This window comes from Oncorhynchus nerka, linkage group LG3 (genome assembly GCF_034236695.1).
Source record: "Oncorhynchus nerka isolate Pitt River linkage group LG3, Oner_Uvic_2.0, whole genome shotgun sequence".
NCBI lineage: Eukaryota > Metazoa > Chordata > Actinopteri > Salmoniformes > Salmonidae > Oncorhynchus > Oncorhynchus nerka.
The window spans coordinates 18,758,508-18,775,124 of NC_088398.1; the positions used below are offsets into that span (position 1 = coordinate 18,758,508).

Below are 16,617 nucleotides of genomic sequence, written 5' to 3' on the forward strand. Positions count from 1 at the left end.
TAGAGAACATCTCACTTGTCCTTCAAATTGAACCAATCATAGAAGACAATTCACACATATGAAACCACAAGGCTTTTATTCAAAAATGCATTTTGTCAAGAACTAAGATGTAGATACTTATATGTAAGTAGATAATGCTCATATACACAGAGAAACATGTGTGCTAGAGTCATTGAAATATTCATACACATTTAGGTGTGTATGTCCTTTTATCTATTCTCAAAAAACAAAACGATAAATGCAACGGCTGTATCACTGCTTAAAATGGACGACCCTTCGAGGCCATTCAATGACACCAAAATCTGAATGAGCAGACATGATCAAAGGTAATAAAGTGTGTGTGTATCAGTTTGTATGATGAAATCAGAGAAGCCTCTGGAATATAAAGCATTGTTAGCTTGTTTAACATGGCATAACATGTTAGCTTGTTCATTGATTTATTCAAGACTCCTCCCCCACTGCAGCTCTATTTACAGTCTGGTAGTTGGCAGCTGGGGAGGAGGGAGGTTCTCCCTCCCTGGTTTAGTTGGCTGGGTGGGGGGGTCCCTCTGGGATGAGGGAGGTGAAGAAGGTGCTGATGAAGGACCAGGTGGAGGCCAGGAAGCCGTGGTGGCGGGGGGCAGCGGGAGCTGCCGGGTCCTCTGGGCCTTCCTCTCCACTGTCGCCCTCCTCATCCTCCAGCCCTTCATCCATCATCCGCTCCTGAGATGAAGAGAAACAGAACGAGAAAAAGAGGGAATAAGAGAAGGACCATCGGTTTGAAAAGCAGAGATGGAGAGAGAATGTGGCAGAGAGAAAGGAGCAGCTTGGACAGACAGATCAGACATAACCACACAGACAGAGATGGAATTCATCTTAGACAAGGAGCACCCACCATCTCCTGGATGTCCTGGTGTCGCTCTGCCTCGTCCTGATGAGCTAACCCCGCTCCTCCTCCTCCGGGGTTCTGCAGCTCTGGCCTAAAAGGGAACCAACCAGCCCTGTGCCTAGTTAAAAAACACAATCACAAAATTCTCACACACAGATACAAAGTAAACAAGGTCCTTCAAAATGATCCATTCTAATGTCAAATGGATAGTGTACAGATGAGAACTCACAAAAAGATGAGCAGCATGGCGCCTATCACCATGACGAAGCGGCCAAAAGAGGAGTAAAAATATAAGATGCTGAGAAAAATGGCGCGGGAGACCGTGTACATCCAGTCCAGCCAATCACGGTTCAATTCGTCCTCATTTAGCACGGCCCCGCCCTGGGCATTCATCTGGATATTGGGATTGGCCGGCCTGTCCTCTTGGATAGGGTTAGGGGCGGGGTTAGGCCCCAGGGGAGGCGGAGCTTCATTTGGCTGTGCGGGTTGGGGGGAGTGGGTGGGACTGGGGGAGGAGGGAGGGGTGGAGGGGGGCTGTGAGGCCGCCACTGCTGCTTGACTGGAAGAGGGAGAGATTGGGGAAGTGAAAGAAAGACATAAATAAGTATTAGCTGATAGGAGCTAGTGAATATAACTCATTCCAACATAGAGAAGTCTGTGATCCTTATGGGTTGTTAGGATTGGGCCCTAAGTGCAGACGACCCTGACTTACTATTGCATGTAGTAGTGGTGTGCATACATCTGCTGCCACCAGAGGACCTGCATGGGCATGTACATGGTGTGGGGGGGCACACCTGCAGCCATACCCCCCTGTACCGGGACCTGCGTCCCATCTGGCCTGTGGAGGAAAAACAGTCACATGTGCATTCAAAAACTATGCTCACACAATATTTTCTGCATTTTTCCCACCATTTTTAAAAGTTTTAAATGTAATTTCACTTCATTTTCTGACTACGTAGAAACTGAAAATTAGATTAGAAAATTTATCCCAGTCAGAAAATGTATCCCAATACACAAGAACAGTGCTTACCATTGCATTATACCAGTAGAGGAAGGATTTTGAGGGTTAAATTGGGGGAAGCCTCCACGGTGCCTTAGCCCATCATAACTTCCTGTTACTGAGGAGGCGGCAGACTGACTGTCCTGATTTGGTGCTGTGGCTTGGGAGGTGGAGCCAGCAGTGTCTGAACTCTGAGTGACAATACATACACCAATCATAAACCAGCAGAGGAAAGAGGAATAAAAGCGTTAATATATTGGTAAAAAACAATGCCATTATGGGAATAAGGACAGCTGCAAAGTAGGGCTGGGCGGTAGAGTATTTTACTATATACATACACACCAGTATTGATGCACAGACAAGTTTGGGTTTTTACTTTACCTTGTATAACAGTATTTCAAATTTCAGTTTGGTTTGTTAAATGTGTTATGCCTCTCCACCATGTGTAATGGCAGTTGGTTCCTACCCTGTCACAATAGCCTCTCCCTCACTTTTTCATTCATTGTGTCAGACAGTGTGTGCCCACTATACTCCAACTTTTGGTTGAAATTTCATTGAATGTCCAAAGCCCTATTAAAAACACTTAGAATGTATGTGTTGCCACCCCAGGGTCATGCACCAATAATAAAGCATATTTAGAACTTGACATTTCATTTCTATCTGATTGAATTGTTGAGCTCCACAGAATGACTCCACACCATTAGACGTACCCCAGAGCTGGAGCCGGGGTCAGAGGTCAAAGAGCTGGGGGCGGAGCAGTGCGGCGTGGGCGACGCTGGAGGGGTACGAGAGGCACACACCAGGTGCATCATGTGATAACCCTCTTGCTGTAGGTGGAAATAGAGGGTTGGATGTGGGGGGAAAAGGAGGGGCGTAATTAATCATTTGATTCGGTCTTGGTGTGAGTGAGAGAGTGAGCGAGCACGAGGGGCAATTTCAGGGAACAGGCTAGAATTCAGGTACAAAGCCAACCTGAATGTTGCTTACAACATTAGATCAGCTATTGTTATACCATCACAGTCTCTTCTGCCTCACGCTCACCCTCTCTCACAAACACAAGGGGGTGGGCCCTATGTAATAAAGGCTCAGCAGTCAGTTGTCTGTTATGTTGAGTGAGATTTCTGTGATATTGCATAACAATTCTAACATTTCAGATACAGTGTTAGTCCACCATACTCCAAACATCGACCATATGCCACAGCAGAAAAACAGAGACAAGGTCGAGGGTGGTCTTTACCTTCCTGAGGACATCCCTCAGCTGCAGGTGGTCCTGGAGGAGATGGCCCGAGTATACCAGCCGCTGATCCTTGGATGACTAAGACAACACAACTGTCAGTCTGAGAAAGCCTGTTGCAGAATACACAACTAGAGCATTTAAAATCACATACTTTGGGTTAATAAGCCCTAAATGCAAAAAATTACAGAAATGTAACACGTGCCTCTAGCTCTTAATTATGCAAGAACAATGGTGCTGAAAGTATATCAACAAGGTGGTAGGGCAATATTTCTTGCACATACACATGTATGTTTATTAATACAGAAGTACTATTGCAACCATTGACCTAAATGTTTCACTGATCTGATACAATGACCGTACATGACATTAGAAACATCTCTGGTTGGAAAATGTGCACATTGTTTTTATGTAGATTTGAGAATATTTGCATGAAAATCTGGCAGCATTTGGATGGAAACACAGTTTGTGTTCCAGAAGAGACTAAGCATCTTCAGATTAGATTAAATTAGGTTGAAGTAGGTTACACACCTGAACGCATGCCTGCAGCATCACAAGACAGTGCTTTACAGAATTTTCACATTATGTACAGAACCAGTCAAAAGTTATAGAACACATTCTCATTCAAGGGTTTTCCTATATTTTCGCAGTTTTCTATATTGTAGAATAATAGTGAAGACATCAAAACTATGAAATAACCCATATGGAATCATGCAGTAACCAAAAAAAGTGTTAAATCTAAATACATTTTAGATTTGAGATTCTTCAAAGTAGACACCCTTTGCTTTGATGACAGCTTTGCATACTCTTGGCATTCTCTCAACCAGCTTCATGAGGAATGCTTTTCAAACAGTCTTGAAGGATTTCCCATATATGCTGAATACTTGTTGGCTGCTTTCATTCACTCTGCGGTTCAACTCATCCCAAACCATCACAATTGGGTTGAGGTCGGGTGATTGTGGAGGCCAGGTCATCTGATACAGCACCATCACTCTCATTCTTGGTCAAATAGCCCTTATACAGCCTGGAGGTGTGTTTTGGGTCATTGTCCTGTTGAAAAACAAATGATAGTGGGACTAAGCGCAAACCAGAGTGGGTGGCATATCGCTGCAGAATGCTGTGGTAACCATGCTGGTTAAGTGTGCCTTGAATTCTAAATAAATCACTGACCGTGTTACCAGCAAAGCACCCCCACACCTCCTCCTTCACGCTTCACGGTGGGAACCACACATGCAGAGATCATCCGTTCACCTACTCTGCGTCTCACAAAGACACAGTGGTTGGAAGCAAAAATCTCAGTTTCTTGGCCCAAGCAAGCCTCTTCTTATTGGTGTCCTTTCTTCGCAGCAATTCGACCATGAAGGCCTGATTCACACAATCTCCTCTGAACAGTTGATGTTGAGATGTGTATGTTACGTGAACTCTGAAGCATTGGGCTGCAATCTGAGGTGCAGTTAATTCAAATGAACATATAATCTGCAGCAGAGGGAACTCTGGGTCTTCCTTTCCTGTGGCGGTCCTCATGAGAGCCAGTTTCATCATAGCGCTTGACGGATTCTGCGACTGCACTTGAAGAAACTTTCAGTTCTTTAAATTTCCCGTATTGACTGACCTTCATGTCTTAAAGTAATGATGAGGTCAGGGCTTTGTTATGGCCACTCCAATACCTTGACTTCGTTGTCCTTAAGCCATTTTGCCACAACTTTGGAAGTATGCTTGAGGTTATTGTCCATTTGGAAGACCCATTTGCGACCAAGCTTTAACTTCCTGACTGATGTCTTGAGATGCCGCTTCAATATATCCACATAATTTTCCTCTTCATGATGCCATCTATTTTGTGAAGTGCACCAGTCCCTCCTGCAGCAAAGCACCCCCTAAACAAGATGCTGCCACCCCCTGTTCTTCACGGTTGGGATGGTGTTCTTTGGCTTGCAAGCCTCCCCCTTTTCCCATTTCTCCAAAAAGTACGATCTTTGTCCCCATGTGCAGTTGCAAACCATAGTCTGGCTTTTTTATGGCAGTTTTGGAGCAGTGGCTTCTTCCTTGTTGAGCAGCCTTTCAGGTTATGTCAGTATAGGACTCGTTTTACTGTGGATATAGTTACTTTTACTCCAGCATCTTCACAAGGTTCTTTGCTGTTGTTCTGGGATTGACTTGCACTTTTTACACCGAAGTACGTTCATCTCTAGGAGACAGAACGCGTCTCCTTCCTGAGCGGTATGACGGCTGCGTGGTCCCATGGTGTTAATACTTGCATACTATGGTTTGTACAGATGAACGTGGTACCTTCAGGTGTTTGGAAATTGCTCCCAAGGATGAACCAGACTTGTGGAGGTCTACAATTTTTCAATTTTCTCTGAGGTCTTGGCTGATTACTTTTGATTTTCCCATGATGTCAAGCAAAGAGGCACTGAATTTGAAGGTAGGCTTTGAAATACATCCACAGGTACTCCTCCAATTGACTCAAATTATGTCTATTTGCCTATCAGAAGCTTCGAAAGCCATGACATCATTTTCTGGAATTCTCCAAGCTGTTTAAAGGCACAGTCAACTTAGTGTATGTAAACCTCTGACCCACTGGAATTGTGATACAGTGAATTATAAGTGAAATAATCTGACTGTAAACAATTGTTGGAAAAATAACTTTTGTCATGCAAAGTAGATGCCCTAACCGACTTGCCAAAACTATAGTTTGTTAACAAGAAATTTGTAGGGTGGTTGAAAAACTAGTTTTAATGACGCCAACCTAAGTGTCTGTAAAAACCAAAAAATGGCAGTACCCACTCACCGGCTTGCTTGGGTACACATTTGAGATGTGACTCTTCAGTTTCTCCACTGTCCAGTTGAGAAAACAGTTTATTGTCTGGTCGTCATACTTCTGGTTGGGGGCCTTGATAACTAAGGTGACGGGACTGTCAACTGCTCCTGGGTCCATGGTTCATATTAATGGGTGTGTCAAGGGGATGGGAAAGGACAGGGCCCGCCTCCTACACCTGAGGAGGAAGACTCCCTCAGATCATCTTCATCATTGTGATCTCAAGTCCAGCTCAGCCAGTGACTATGGTTGACATGGACAATTTCCCCTCTAAAGAGCTGTCATTGGCAGGGAGATGGTCCTGTGTCCAATCACGATGTAATCCTGGTGGAGAGTGAAGCAGCTATGTTTCTTGGGGTTCTGTCAAATAGAGAGAAAGTGATTAAGACCATGCTTCTCAAACATCTGAACATTTTGAATGTTCTTACTTGTGGTACTAGCTAGGCTACTCAAATGTATTGACATGCACATATTGACAGTCTCTGGAATTGTTTATGTTAATTTATAATACTTTTTTTTTTTTAACTGGGATATTGGCTAGCTAGCTAATACTATTAAATGCTTTTTTAATGTAATTAATGAGGGAGACACAGCCAGTCTTGATGATCACTATCTAATCCTATGTATGGCCAGTTTAATAAAATATTGTTGTTCAAAGTGCTTAGTCAGCATTTTACTATATTCAACAGACAAGTCACGGATAAACACAGACACTGGACCTCTGACACCCCTGACCTAGCTAGCAACAATTCAGGGAGACATTCGAGTCTTCAGAACAGCTGTCGCGTTGCGTCATACAGCTGTCAAAACGAGCCATCCAGCCAGACTAGTTAGCGAGCTACTTGTTTATTGTTTACACTAGCCACCAAAACTAGTCTATGTAGAAAGTAATTGTATGATGTTAACTACTTTAGCATATCTGACAAATATACGTTCGTTTTACACGAGTGCTGTGCTATCAACGCTCCAGAGATTATTGCTAACTAGCTAGCTAACGTTACATATTAGCCAAGCTAACGTTGCGTTAGCATATCATGAAATGTTTGTTTGCTACTTGTCTTGATAATACAACCACGTGACAGTATCGGGGACGGGAGGCTTATTCAGACACAACATTAACTTACTGAAGATTCTTTGAGTATTTTCGACCCCTTTAGACTGCTCCTTGCCAGTTCGACAGTTTTTTTGGGTGGGTCGGGGCGTAATACCGGAAACTACGTAAAAATATTCCACTGACAGCTATTGGGTGAAAGTCATAGAGATAGATAGAGGGCACTATATTAACGCATGTGTGTTAGTCGTCCAACGAAAGTATTTGTAAGTATATTAGAAATGTTGATGAGAAATGTACATGTTGTCAGTCTGGGAAATGTGTGTATGAGACATGTTCTGGGTGGATCTTCTGATTTGGTAGGAACATCCATCTTCAAGTTTGTGCTGTTCTTTTTGATAGTGCAAGATTCTCAACTAACGAAAAATATGTGAGGAATTTTATAAAAATTCTTACAAATTCTTCTCAAATTAAATCGTCCCACCCCAACCTCATCAATCTACACACAATACCCCATAATGGCAAAGCCAAAACTGATTTTGGCATTTTTGCAAATGTATAAAATAAAAAAATCTATGAAATATCACATTTACATTATTCAGACCCTTTACTCTGTACTTTGTTGAAGCACCTTTGCCAGTGATTGCAACCTTGATTCTTCTTGGGTATTACGCTACAATCTTGGCACACCAGTACTTGGGGAGTTTCTCCTGTTCTTCTCTGCAGATCCTCTCAAGCTCTGTCAGGTTGGTTGGGGAGCGTTGCTTGCACAGCTATTTTCAGGTCTCTCCAGAGATGTTGATTGGGTTCAAATCTGGGCTTGGGCTGGGCCTCTCAAGGACATTCAGAGACTTGTCCCGAAGCCACTCCCGTGTTGTCTTTAGGGTAGTTGTCCTGATGGAATGTGAACCTTTGCCCCAGTCTGAGGTCCTGAGCGCTCTGGAGCAGGTTCTCATCAAGGAGAGGCCTCTATACTTTGCTCTGTTCATCTTTGCGATCCTGACTAGTCTCCCAGTCCCTGCCACTGAAAAACATTCCCACAGCATGATGCTGCCACCACCATGTTTTACCGTGGGGATAGTGGCAGACATTTTTTGGTAGCCTTCCCCAGATCTATGACTCTACACAATCCTGTCTCGGCGTTCTACGGACAATTCCTTCATCCTCATGGCTTGGTTTTTGCTCTGAGATGCACTGTCAACTGTGGTACCTTTTATAGGCGGTGTGTGTCTTTCTAAATCATGTCCATTCAATTGAATTTGCCACAGGTGGACTCCAATCAAGTTGTAGAAACATCTCAAGGATGACCATTGGAAACAGGATGCACCTGACCTCAATGTAGTGTCTCATAGCAAAGGGTCTGAATAGTTATGTAAATAAGCTATTTCTGTTTTTATTTTTCATAAATGTGTAAAAATGTCTAAAAACCTGTTTTCGCTTTGTCATCAGGGGTTATTGTGTGTAGATTGCTGAGGATTTAAAAAAAAAATGTAATCCATTTTAGAATAAGACTGTAATGTAACAAAATGTGGAAGAAATCAAGGGGTCTGAATACATTCCAAAGGCACTGAATATAAGTTACATTTGGGGAGATCTAATTGTATGATGGCTGCCTTGTAGCTTGACTGAGTCTTGCATTTGATAACATAATATGGAGTCAGAATAAACATTGGTTATATTTTGTTGTTACACTTACTTGTTAATCTGTTATCCTCATTATAAATGGAATATCTTATAGAATTCTACAGTCTGGCCACAAAGGAATGTTGTTAGTGATTTGCAGATTTTTTTTACCCTGTCACTGTTTTGACTGAATAACTGAATAGGACCGTAAGTTCACTCCATTGTTTTTGTGTGACAGTGCTCTCTTTCCAGGGGCAGGAATTAAATTTAAATTCCATCAAATCAGGAGATAAATTGAAATGTAAGAATGAATAGTGTCATTCCTTTTCAATGAGAAAGTTTTCCATTTTGGAACTAGAATTTCAATTTGCTTTCACCGGGTGTCATGGAGGACAGGTATGTTTGTCAGGAGGGGTGGAGGGGGTATTACTGAAATAGACCCCTGTAGTTAGTGGAAAGGTTTGTCAACGTGACTCCTGCTGGAGCTCTCCTCCCGATGTAGTGATGACCTCGCCCTAGGGAAAATAACACAGTAGTGAAGAATAGATATTGGATATTGAGACAGAAATCCGATTCACACAGATTCATTTAGTGCAGACACAGCAAATTCGCATAGACAAGTGAGAGCTAAATCAAGCCCAGACAGGAAGACATGACAGAACGATAGACAGAGACCACAGACAGACAAGAAAAGAAAGACAGACTAAAAATAAAGACCTTATGGAATTCAATGTTGGCCGGAGTGACATAACTCGTTTTAGCATTTCAAAGTAATTTTTTGAATGTCATAAAAACACTTGTGCTTATATTTAAGTTATGATACTGACCAGTCTTCTTGCAAAGTTGTTTAAACTGGTTGGTCATTATTTATTACTGTAAGTCGAACATTTTAAATTGGCAACCGTGTCAGCATTTACATTTTACATTTAAGTCATTTAGCAGACGCTCTTATCCAGAGCGACTTACAAATTGGTGCTTTCACCTTATGACATCCAGTGGAACAGCCACTTTACAATAGTGCATCACTTTTAAGGGGGGCGGGGGTGAGAAGGATTACTTTATCCTATCCTAGGTATTCCTTAAAGAGGTGGGGTTTCAGGTGTCTCCGGAAGGTGGTGATTGACTCCGCTGTCCTGGCGTCGTGAGCATGCACTCCACCCGGCCCACCACAGGAGCCACTAGTGCGCGAAAAAAAGCACATTCTCATCTAGCTAGCCCTATCTATTGCAGGTGTGGTTTCAGAACAGGAGAGCCAGAACCCTGAAGCACAGGGACCACAGACTCCCCCTCAGCCAGAGTCAGCTCACACTATACCCAGTCCCTTTCTACCTACACAGTATTTCTCCAAACTCCTCCATGGGATCAAAGATGTGACCCGCCAGGTCCGACATAGAGAAAGTCTCTCATTACCAGCCGCTGAGCCACAGCCAGATGCACAAGGAGGGAGAGGAGGATTGCTTCTACTGTCCATCATCTTACCCCCCCTCTTCCCGCTCTCTCTGGGGGATGCCGGATACAACAGTCCCTCATTCAGTGTGGGAGTGAGACACGGCAGGCTCTCCAGGTGCTTTGCCAGAAGCACGATTGTGGAACGTTGCCCAGGAGTTCTCGTTCTGCTCCCAGGGCGAGGGCCAGACCTTCCACTACTCACCTCCATCTGGATTTCTTCATCTCCAGTACACCCACGGTGGACTCCAGTCCGTTCGTGCCAGCAGAACCTTCGACCCGTTCTCCAGTTGACCTACCTCACTGGAATCAGCCTGCTGCGACATAGGAGTTGAGAACCCCAATCCCACAGACCAGGGTTTCCTGTACAGGGAAGTCTCAGATGAGTACTCAAGTCCCTCCGGGCTCTTTGATGCTATGCAAGAAGCCCCACTACCTGAACTGTCTTCCCAGTGTGTGGAAGACATCTTTGAGCAGATATAGATGGAGCAGAGTTCAGTGGAAAGACCAATAAACACCCCTGCCTTATTCTAAGTCTTCAATGGCGAGGGTTGCCACTCCAGGTTTGAATAGGTCTAGCTCTTGTGAGAAGTAGTTCTATTCCGGGACTGTTTCAATTAAGCAAATAATGAACATTTTAATTATGTCGATGGACTTATAACCAATCCCAAAATGAGTTTGGCAACATATAGACAGACCTGAATGTATTACAATAGGACTGTACAATAGGACTGTTGCATGAATGAAATTAGCTGCTGCTCTGGTACGTTACTACTATAATATAGGGTTAATCTATTTATTTTTAAAACATGTATTTAACCAGGGAAGTCTCAGATGAGTACTCAATTCCCTCTGGGCTCTTTGATGCTATGCAAGAAGCCCCAGATATAGATGGAGCAGAGTTCAGTGGAAGGACCAGTAAACACCCCTGCCTTATTCTAAGTCTTCAATGGTGAGGGTTGCCAACACTCCAGGTGTTGGGACCCTGGGACCCACGTATTTAATGGTGAATAATTTAAGTAGAATTTGACCATTTATTTAGCATAATTATCTCTATTTATTGTATTTATTCCAAATAAAACACCTCCTTTATATGAACTGCTGCTTTGGTAATTTATTATCTCATAGTTGACAATGAAATAGGACAACCAGTTTATCTTTATTTAACTCAAGTCAGTTAAGAACAAATTTGTATTGCCTTGTTCAGGGGCAGGGAAAGATTTGTACTCTGGGATTTGAACTTGCAACCTTGTGGTTACTTGTCTAAAGCTTTAACCACTAGGCTACCCTGCCGCCCCATAACATCTGCAGTAATTTGAGTCTAATTTATGAGAAAGCTTTTAAATCACTCTTCCTTTGTCATTGATAGATTTGAGAGATATATTTTTGCAGAGACTAGACTACAACCAAAAACGGCGGAACGTTGTAGGTAGGCGGAACGATTAAATTGGTGTGATGTTTCCTAGAGGTCTGGAAATACAGATGGCCATCACTTCCGGATTTGCAGTACGCACGTGAGACAGTTAGAAACACGTTTGTTTTGCAACTATTTTATTTATCCAGATGAGTTAACAAAGGCCCTTCATTAACTGACTGGAAATCAAGTCGTTGGAAGCAGATATCTCACAGGTAACTGAATGTGGTTTTATTTCTCCCTGCCTTCATAGTTGCAATTAGCTTTGTACCTCAACCAGAGACCTGGTCTCAGAGCATTTCGTATTATACTGTATGTAAATCCGACACACTCCATGTATACTGAATAAAAATATAAACTCAACTGATGCAACTATTTTACCGAGTTACAGTTCATGTAAGGAAATCAATCAATTTAAAACATTTCATTAGACCCTAATGATTTCACGGTTTCACGTTACTGGGCAGGGGCGCAGCCGTGGGTCGGCTTGGGATAGCGTAGGCCCACCCATTTGGGAGCCAGGCCCACCCACTGGGGAGCTATGCCCAGCCAATCAGAATGAGTTTTAACCCACAAAAAGGCTTATTACAGACATAATAAGAAATATGTCTCAGTTTCGCCTGGGTGGCTTGTCTCAGACAATCCCGCAGGTGAAGAAGCCGCATGGAGGTCCAGGGCTGGCGTGGTTTGAGGCAGTTTGAACATACTGCGAAATTCTCTACAACTACGTTGGAGGTGGCTTATGGTAGAGAAGTTAACATTAAATTTTCTGGCAACAGCTCTGGTTGATGTTGCTGCAGTCAGCATGCCAATTGCACACTTCCCTAAAATGTGAGAATTCTGTGGCATTGTGTTATATGACAAAACTGCACATTTAAGAGTGGTGGCCTTTTACTGTCCCCAGTGTTTTGTTCAGTATATGATGTGTTACATTTCATATGTATTAATTTGTGAATGTCCATCCATTTCGTATGATATATTACAAATTACAATTCGTATTATAGCTTACACATTTGCTAAACTTACAACCTTCCAGGCTAGGGGTTAAGGTTAGGAGTTAGGTTAACATGCAAAGTAGCTAAAAAAGTATTAAGTAGTTGAAAAATGGCTAAAAGGCTCAAGTTGTCCATGATGAGATTGGTATCTGTGGGTGAGCCTTAAGTAGACTGGAACTGCCCATTTTTTTCAATGGTAAACTACCTGAGTAAAACAATTTATTCACCAGCTTTGCCGAAACTCCTTGATGGTTAGTTAGTAAGGGACCTAAAGTCTCCTCCTGCCAATTCTCCTCTTATGCCTCATGGTCCGAGTGGCTCTACGCTTCATGCGGACTGGGCGAGTAAGTTGATTGTCTGGGCATGATTATTGTTATACCCACTGAGGAGCTGTATCTGCGCTTTTATAGGCTTTGCCTTGGTAGCAAAATGATGTCATAATGGCATTGACATGATACAATAGTAACCATGCCATTCCAAACACAACAACTGGGGAAATAGACAAAAGGTCCTATTATTTAAAAAAAGTACAGCTTATAAAGGCTTCACAAGCACTACATAAATACTTAACAAGTCATCTATAAGCATGCCATACTCTATAAATGTAGCCTAGTGGTTAGAGCGTTGGACTAGTAACCGGAAGGTTGCAAGTTCAAACCCCCGAGCTGACAAGGTACAAATCTGTCGTTCTGCCCCTGAACAGGCAGTTAACCCGCTGTTCCTAGGCCGTCATTGAAAATAAGAATTTGTTCTTAATTAACTGACTTGCCTGGTTAAATAAAGGTTAAATAAATAAATAAATAAACATATATTGCCCTAAACAAATTTGTTTCCATCGGGCCTTTCCTGACATTTTGTTTTATCCTACATGTACATCCTACAAAAGGTTGGCTGGAAGCCTGGTTAGTTGCATATCCCATCCCTGCATTGAGGTATGTTTTCCAGCCCATCTCTCGCCGGCTCTGCAGTGTCTAAATCTAACCATGATGGCGTTCCGACTCCAGTGCAACACTGATGTCAACAAGCGTGATAGTAGTCGGAATCTGCTGGATCGCTACATAGATTCCAGTTGAATGCAGTTGACAAAACGATGTTAAAGGAACAATAGCGCCAGTTGGGCTAGAGTTGACAGCAGACTAGAGTTTTTGAAATGAACTTCAGACTCCTTTGTTGCTATGCGTCAATACTTAAAAAATGTACATTAAATCCTTCCCGTGTACCTATGTTTGTCCTCTGTTGCCTTTCATAGTATTTCAGTCAGTGGTTGTATTTGATTAAGGTTTTATTAAAATGTGTGAATTTCAGCAAAGGCCCGCAACAACAGAGGATGTACATGGGTTCATTTAAAAAACTGGAGACTGCTCTCAACTACGTGGAGGAGTTGAGGTACTTGGCAACAATTGGCTCCAATTTGTATGCCAGATGATGTCATATCTTAATAATACGTTTCCATTACTGGGCGTTACAGGTTAGCTTATACAAACGTTGCCATAGTCAAATTTTTCTTGACGATACTTTTTTCCCAGAATCAAGAAATTATCTTAAGTCTTTGTCCAGTTGCAGGTGGTTCTCCAAAAACCAGAGACTTTTCAGAAAGATTAAATCCACGTTTTGCACTGAGTGAGGTGTTCCCTCGTCATTTTAGCTGCCAGACATCTTGCATTTCCCAACATCTTTGTAGAAGTAGAGGGCAGCGCATCACACATTGCGACCAAAACAAAGATGTACACACATGCAAGAGGCATTTCTCACTCGATACAAAACTTGGATGTAATATCTTTCTGAATATAGAACCACCTGTAACCGGACACAGACATTTCTAAGATACTCTTTTCACAGAATCAGAACAAAAAAAGTGTCGCCAAGAACAGGTAAGTTGAAAAATCTATGGCAACAGTTTGTCTGAGCTAACCTGTAACATGCTGACGACGCGAGCGGTGCAAGATAAATGTACACATGCGTCTGCGTGGCCAGGCGCTAAAATTTAACTTGGTTGTATTTGTGATGCTCAACGCCTGCAAACCCTCCTCTCCCATCTCCTCATTGGTTTTTAGGAGCGTATACCCACGTGGGTGATTGAAAGAGGAACTGAGGTCCACACTCAGTTCATCTTTGTGGTAATGCACCGTAAAGTTGGTTGCCAACTGCCAAATAAAGTCCAAAGAAGCCTGAAGGAAGGAGGAGAGATGACCTGAAATTAATTCGTTTTATGGTTTTATCTGTGGGTTAATTGTCAGAGTAGAGGACCTTGTGCATTTCAGGTAAAATAACAACCCAATGTTTATATCCCAGGACCAATTAGCTAGCAACAGCAAGCTAGCTATCTAAATTGCTGTAAATGTTTTAATGGTTTTTGACCTGTCCCCAAATGTATATAATTGGTTCAGAGTTTGTTTTGATATTTCAACCTGCGTGTCATGATTACGTCTGGTGTGGGTGAACAACATCAACTTGTGCGCGCAGACGCACGCACGGTTTGGTCAGCCTGTAATGCCCAGTAATGGAAACGTATTAAGTTATATCCCGTTATCTGGCATACAAACTGTGGCTTACGTTGAAATAAGCTCAAAACTAAATCTGTTTGCATGGTAGCTAGCTAGACATGCAGTTAGTGTATTAACAGTCAGGAAGTACAAAAAGAGACTCCTCAACACTTGATTGATGAGTAAATGTCGAAATACAAACGCGAAGACGACTGACGTAATGGTCGTCAAATGAGGAAAACAATTTAGGATAATGTGGTTACATGTAGTTGATTTGTCGGTAGTGGTGCTCCCATAACACCCACTAGCTATTTGGACCGGGACGATACCAGTATCTCAATCTTATTTCCATGGCAGAAATGAAAACACGAAGCTGGTAACTCTTTGGTCCTTTAAAAACTTGCTGTATGTAAAATCGTCCCGGTCCTACAATCTATGTTGTGAGCTGTGGAAAATGCTTGTACAATGTGTAGCATAGACCAAGTTACTGCAGTTACTTTTATATTGGCCATCACCATCACCTCTTACTGATACTTATTTCAGTTTTCCACGAGTTGAGTGACCCTGCTGTTACTAGCAAATGCACTACAACCATTATGGGCAAGTTTCTTGACATACTGTAGGTAGTTCACTCACATACAGGGAGGTAGTTGGAACTATCTAAATGAGTGTTACATGAAGCACCTAATTAAGTGGGATGTGCATAAGGCAAAGCTACAATTGATCCTCCAAGCTTCAGTTTCTGACGTGTGTGTGATTGTCAGATAGGAGAAGATGGAGGGGAAGGAGCCAAAGAAGGAACAGAAGCGGCACCAGCAGAAGCACAGCGGGCCCAAGGCGGAGAGGAAGAAGACCAGGAAGCAGCTGGGAACTCCTGCCGGAGATGACGAGCGCAAGAGGAACCCCAAAGCGTTTGCGGTCCAGTCAGCAGTGCGCATGGCCAAAACCTTCCACAGGTCAGCAGCATTCATATATACATGCCCCACTATACTACATTACATGAAAAATCATCCCACCATCCAATTTCATGTTTGTGTTTTTATAATTTATTTAGTTTACATAGTATATTGTTGTCTTTTTAGTTACTGTGACACTAATCTGTGTTCATAGAAATAGCCACAGGAGTGAATGCTGTTAACATGTATCTTGAGTGGTTCAGACAGATCAGATGTTGAGATTTAGAAAAGCGGTGTAGAGGCAGCAGCACAACAAGTGCAGAGAGACACAGTTCAACATTGTAGGAAACTATAAACACTGTTCTTTCCCCCTCTCCTAGAGCCCAGGACCTAAAGGCCAAGAAGCATCACATACCCCTGGTGGACCGCACCCCTTTAGAGCCTCCCCCGATAGTGGTGGTGGTGGTAGGACCCCCCAAGGTGGGCAAGAGTACCCTCATCCGCTGCCTGATCAAAAACTTCACCCGGCAGAAACTAGCGGACATCTGCGGGCCTGTGACCATTGTCTCTGGTGAGCTGAGCTTGGATGTTTCTTACTGTATTGAGATCAGTTGGGTCGTATTCATTAGTGCACACCATAGCAAAGCACTTTGCAACCGAAAAATGAAAACAAGCACTTCTTCTTGAAAAGGTTAAGATAGTCCCTGTTTTGTCACATTTGCTTCCGTTTAGTTCCTAGTGAATACCACCTTGTGTGCCCACAGAGCTGTCATTTAATGTGTTGTGTTTAGC

General features: G+C 42.8%; 2 protein-coding genes, 1 long non-coding RNA gene and 1 pseudogene across 3 annotated transcripts in view; 2 read left to right on the top strand and 2 right to left on the bottom strand.

The window, feature by feature from the left end:
- Positions 1–59: 59 nt before the first annotated feature.
- LOC115103571 (homocysteine-responsive endoplasmic reticulum-resident ubiquitin-like domain member 2 protein) lies at positions 60–7,146 on the bottom strand. The gene is made up of 9 exons (XM_029624414.2): positions 7,042–7,146; positions 5,891–6,277; positions 3,106–3,183; positions 2,579–2,695; positions 1,899–2,059; positions 1,581–1,706; positions 1,098–1,427; positions 875–986; positions 60–702 (listed from the first exon to the last, which is right to left on the bottom strand). The coding sequence occupies exons 2-9, from the start codon at positions 6,035–6,037 to the stop codon at positions 523–525; spliced, it is 1,251 nt and encodes a 416-aa protein (XP_029480274.2). The 5' UTR covers positions 6,038–6,277; positions 7,042–7,146; the 3' UTR covers positions 60–522.
- Positions 3,373–5,880, bottom strand: LOC135564350 (uncharacterized). The gene is made up of 2 exons (XR_010460950.1): positions 4,273–5,880; positions 3,373–4,152 (listed from the first exon to the last, which is right to left on the bottom strand). It is a non-coding gene; the product is annotated as an uncharacterized LOC135564350 (long non-coding RNA).
- A 719-nt stretch (positions 7,147–7,865) lies between the features above and the next one.
- On the top strand, positions 7,866–10,520 carry LOC135562991 (uncharacterized; annotated as a pseudogene).
- Positions 10,521–11,515: 995 nt separating this feature from the next.
- LOC115103580 (ribosome biogenesis protein BMS1 homolog) overlaps positions 11,516–16,617 on the top strand; it is a 28,172-nt gene continuing 23,070 nt past the window's right edge. The window contains exons 1-3 of the mRNA XM_029624423.2: positions 11,516–11,666; positions 15,694–15,885; positions 16,206–16,396. Of these exons, the coding sequence (XP_029480283.2) occupies positions 15,704–15,885; positions 16,206–16,396 (373 nt within the window). The 5' untranslated portion in view covers positions 11,516–11,666; positions 15,694–15,703. The remainder of the gene's footprint in view (positions 11,667–15,693; positions 15,886–16,205; positions 16,397–16,617) is intronic.

Coding starts and splice junctions, on each gene's coding strand:
- LOC115103571 (XM_029624414.2), bottom strand. CDS start 6,037: ATGGACCCAGGAGCAGTTGACAGTCCCGTCACCTTAGTTATCAAGGCC. Junction 2,696..3,105: donor TGAGGGATGTCCTCAGGAAG/GTAAAGACCACC, acceptor TTCCACCTACAG/CAAGAGGGTTATCACATGAT. Junction 1,428..1,580: donor CACCACTACTACATGCAATA/GTAAGTCAGGGT, acceptor TCCCTCTTCCAG/TCAAGCAGCAGTGGCGGCCT.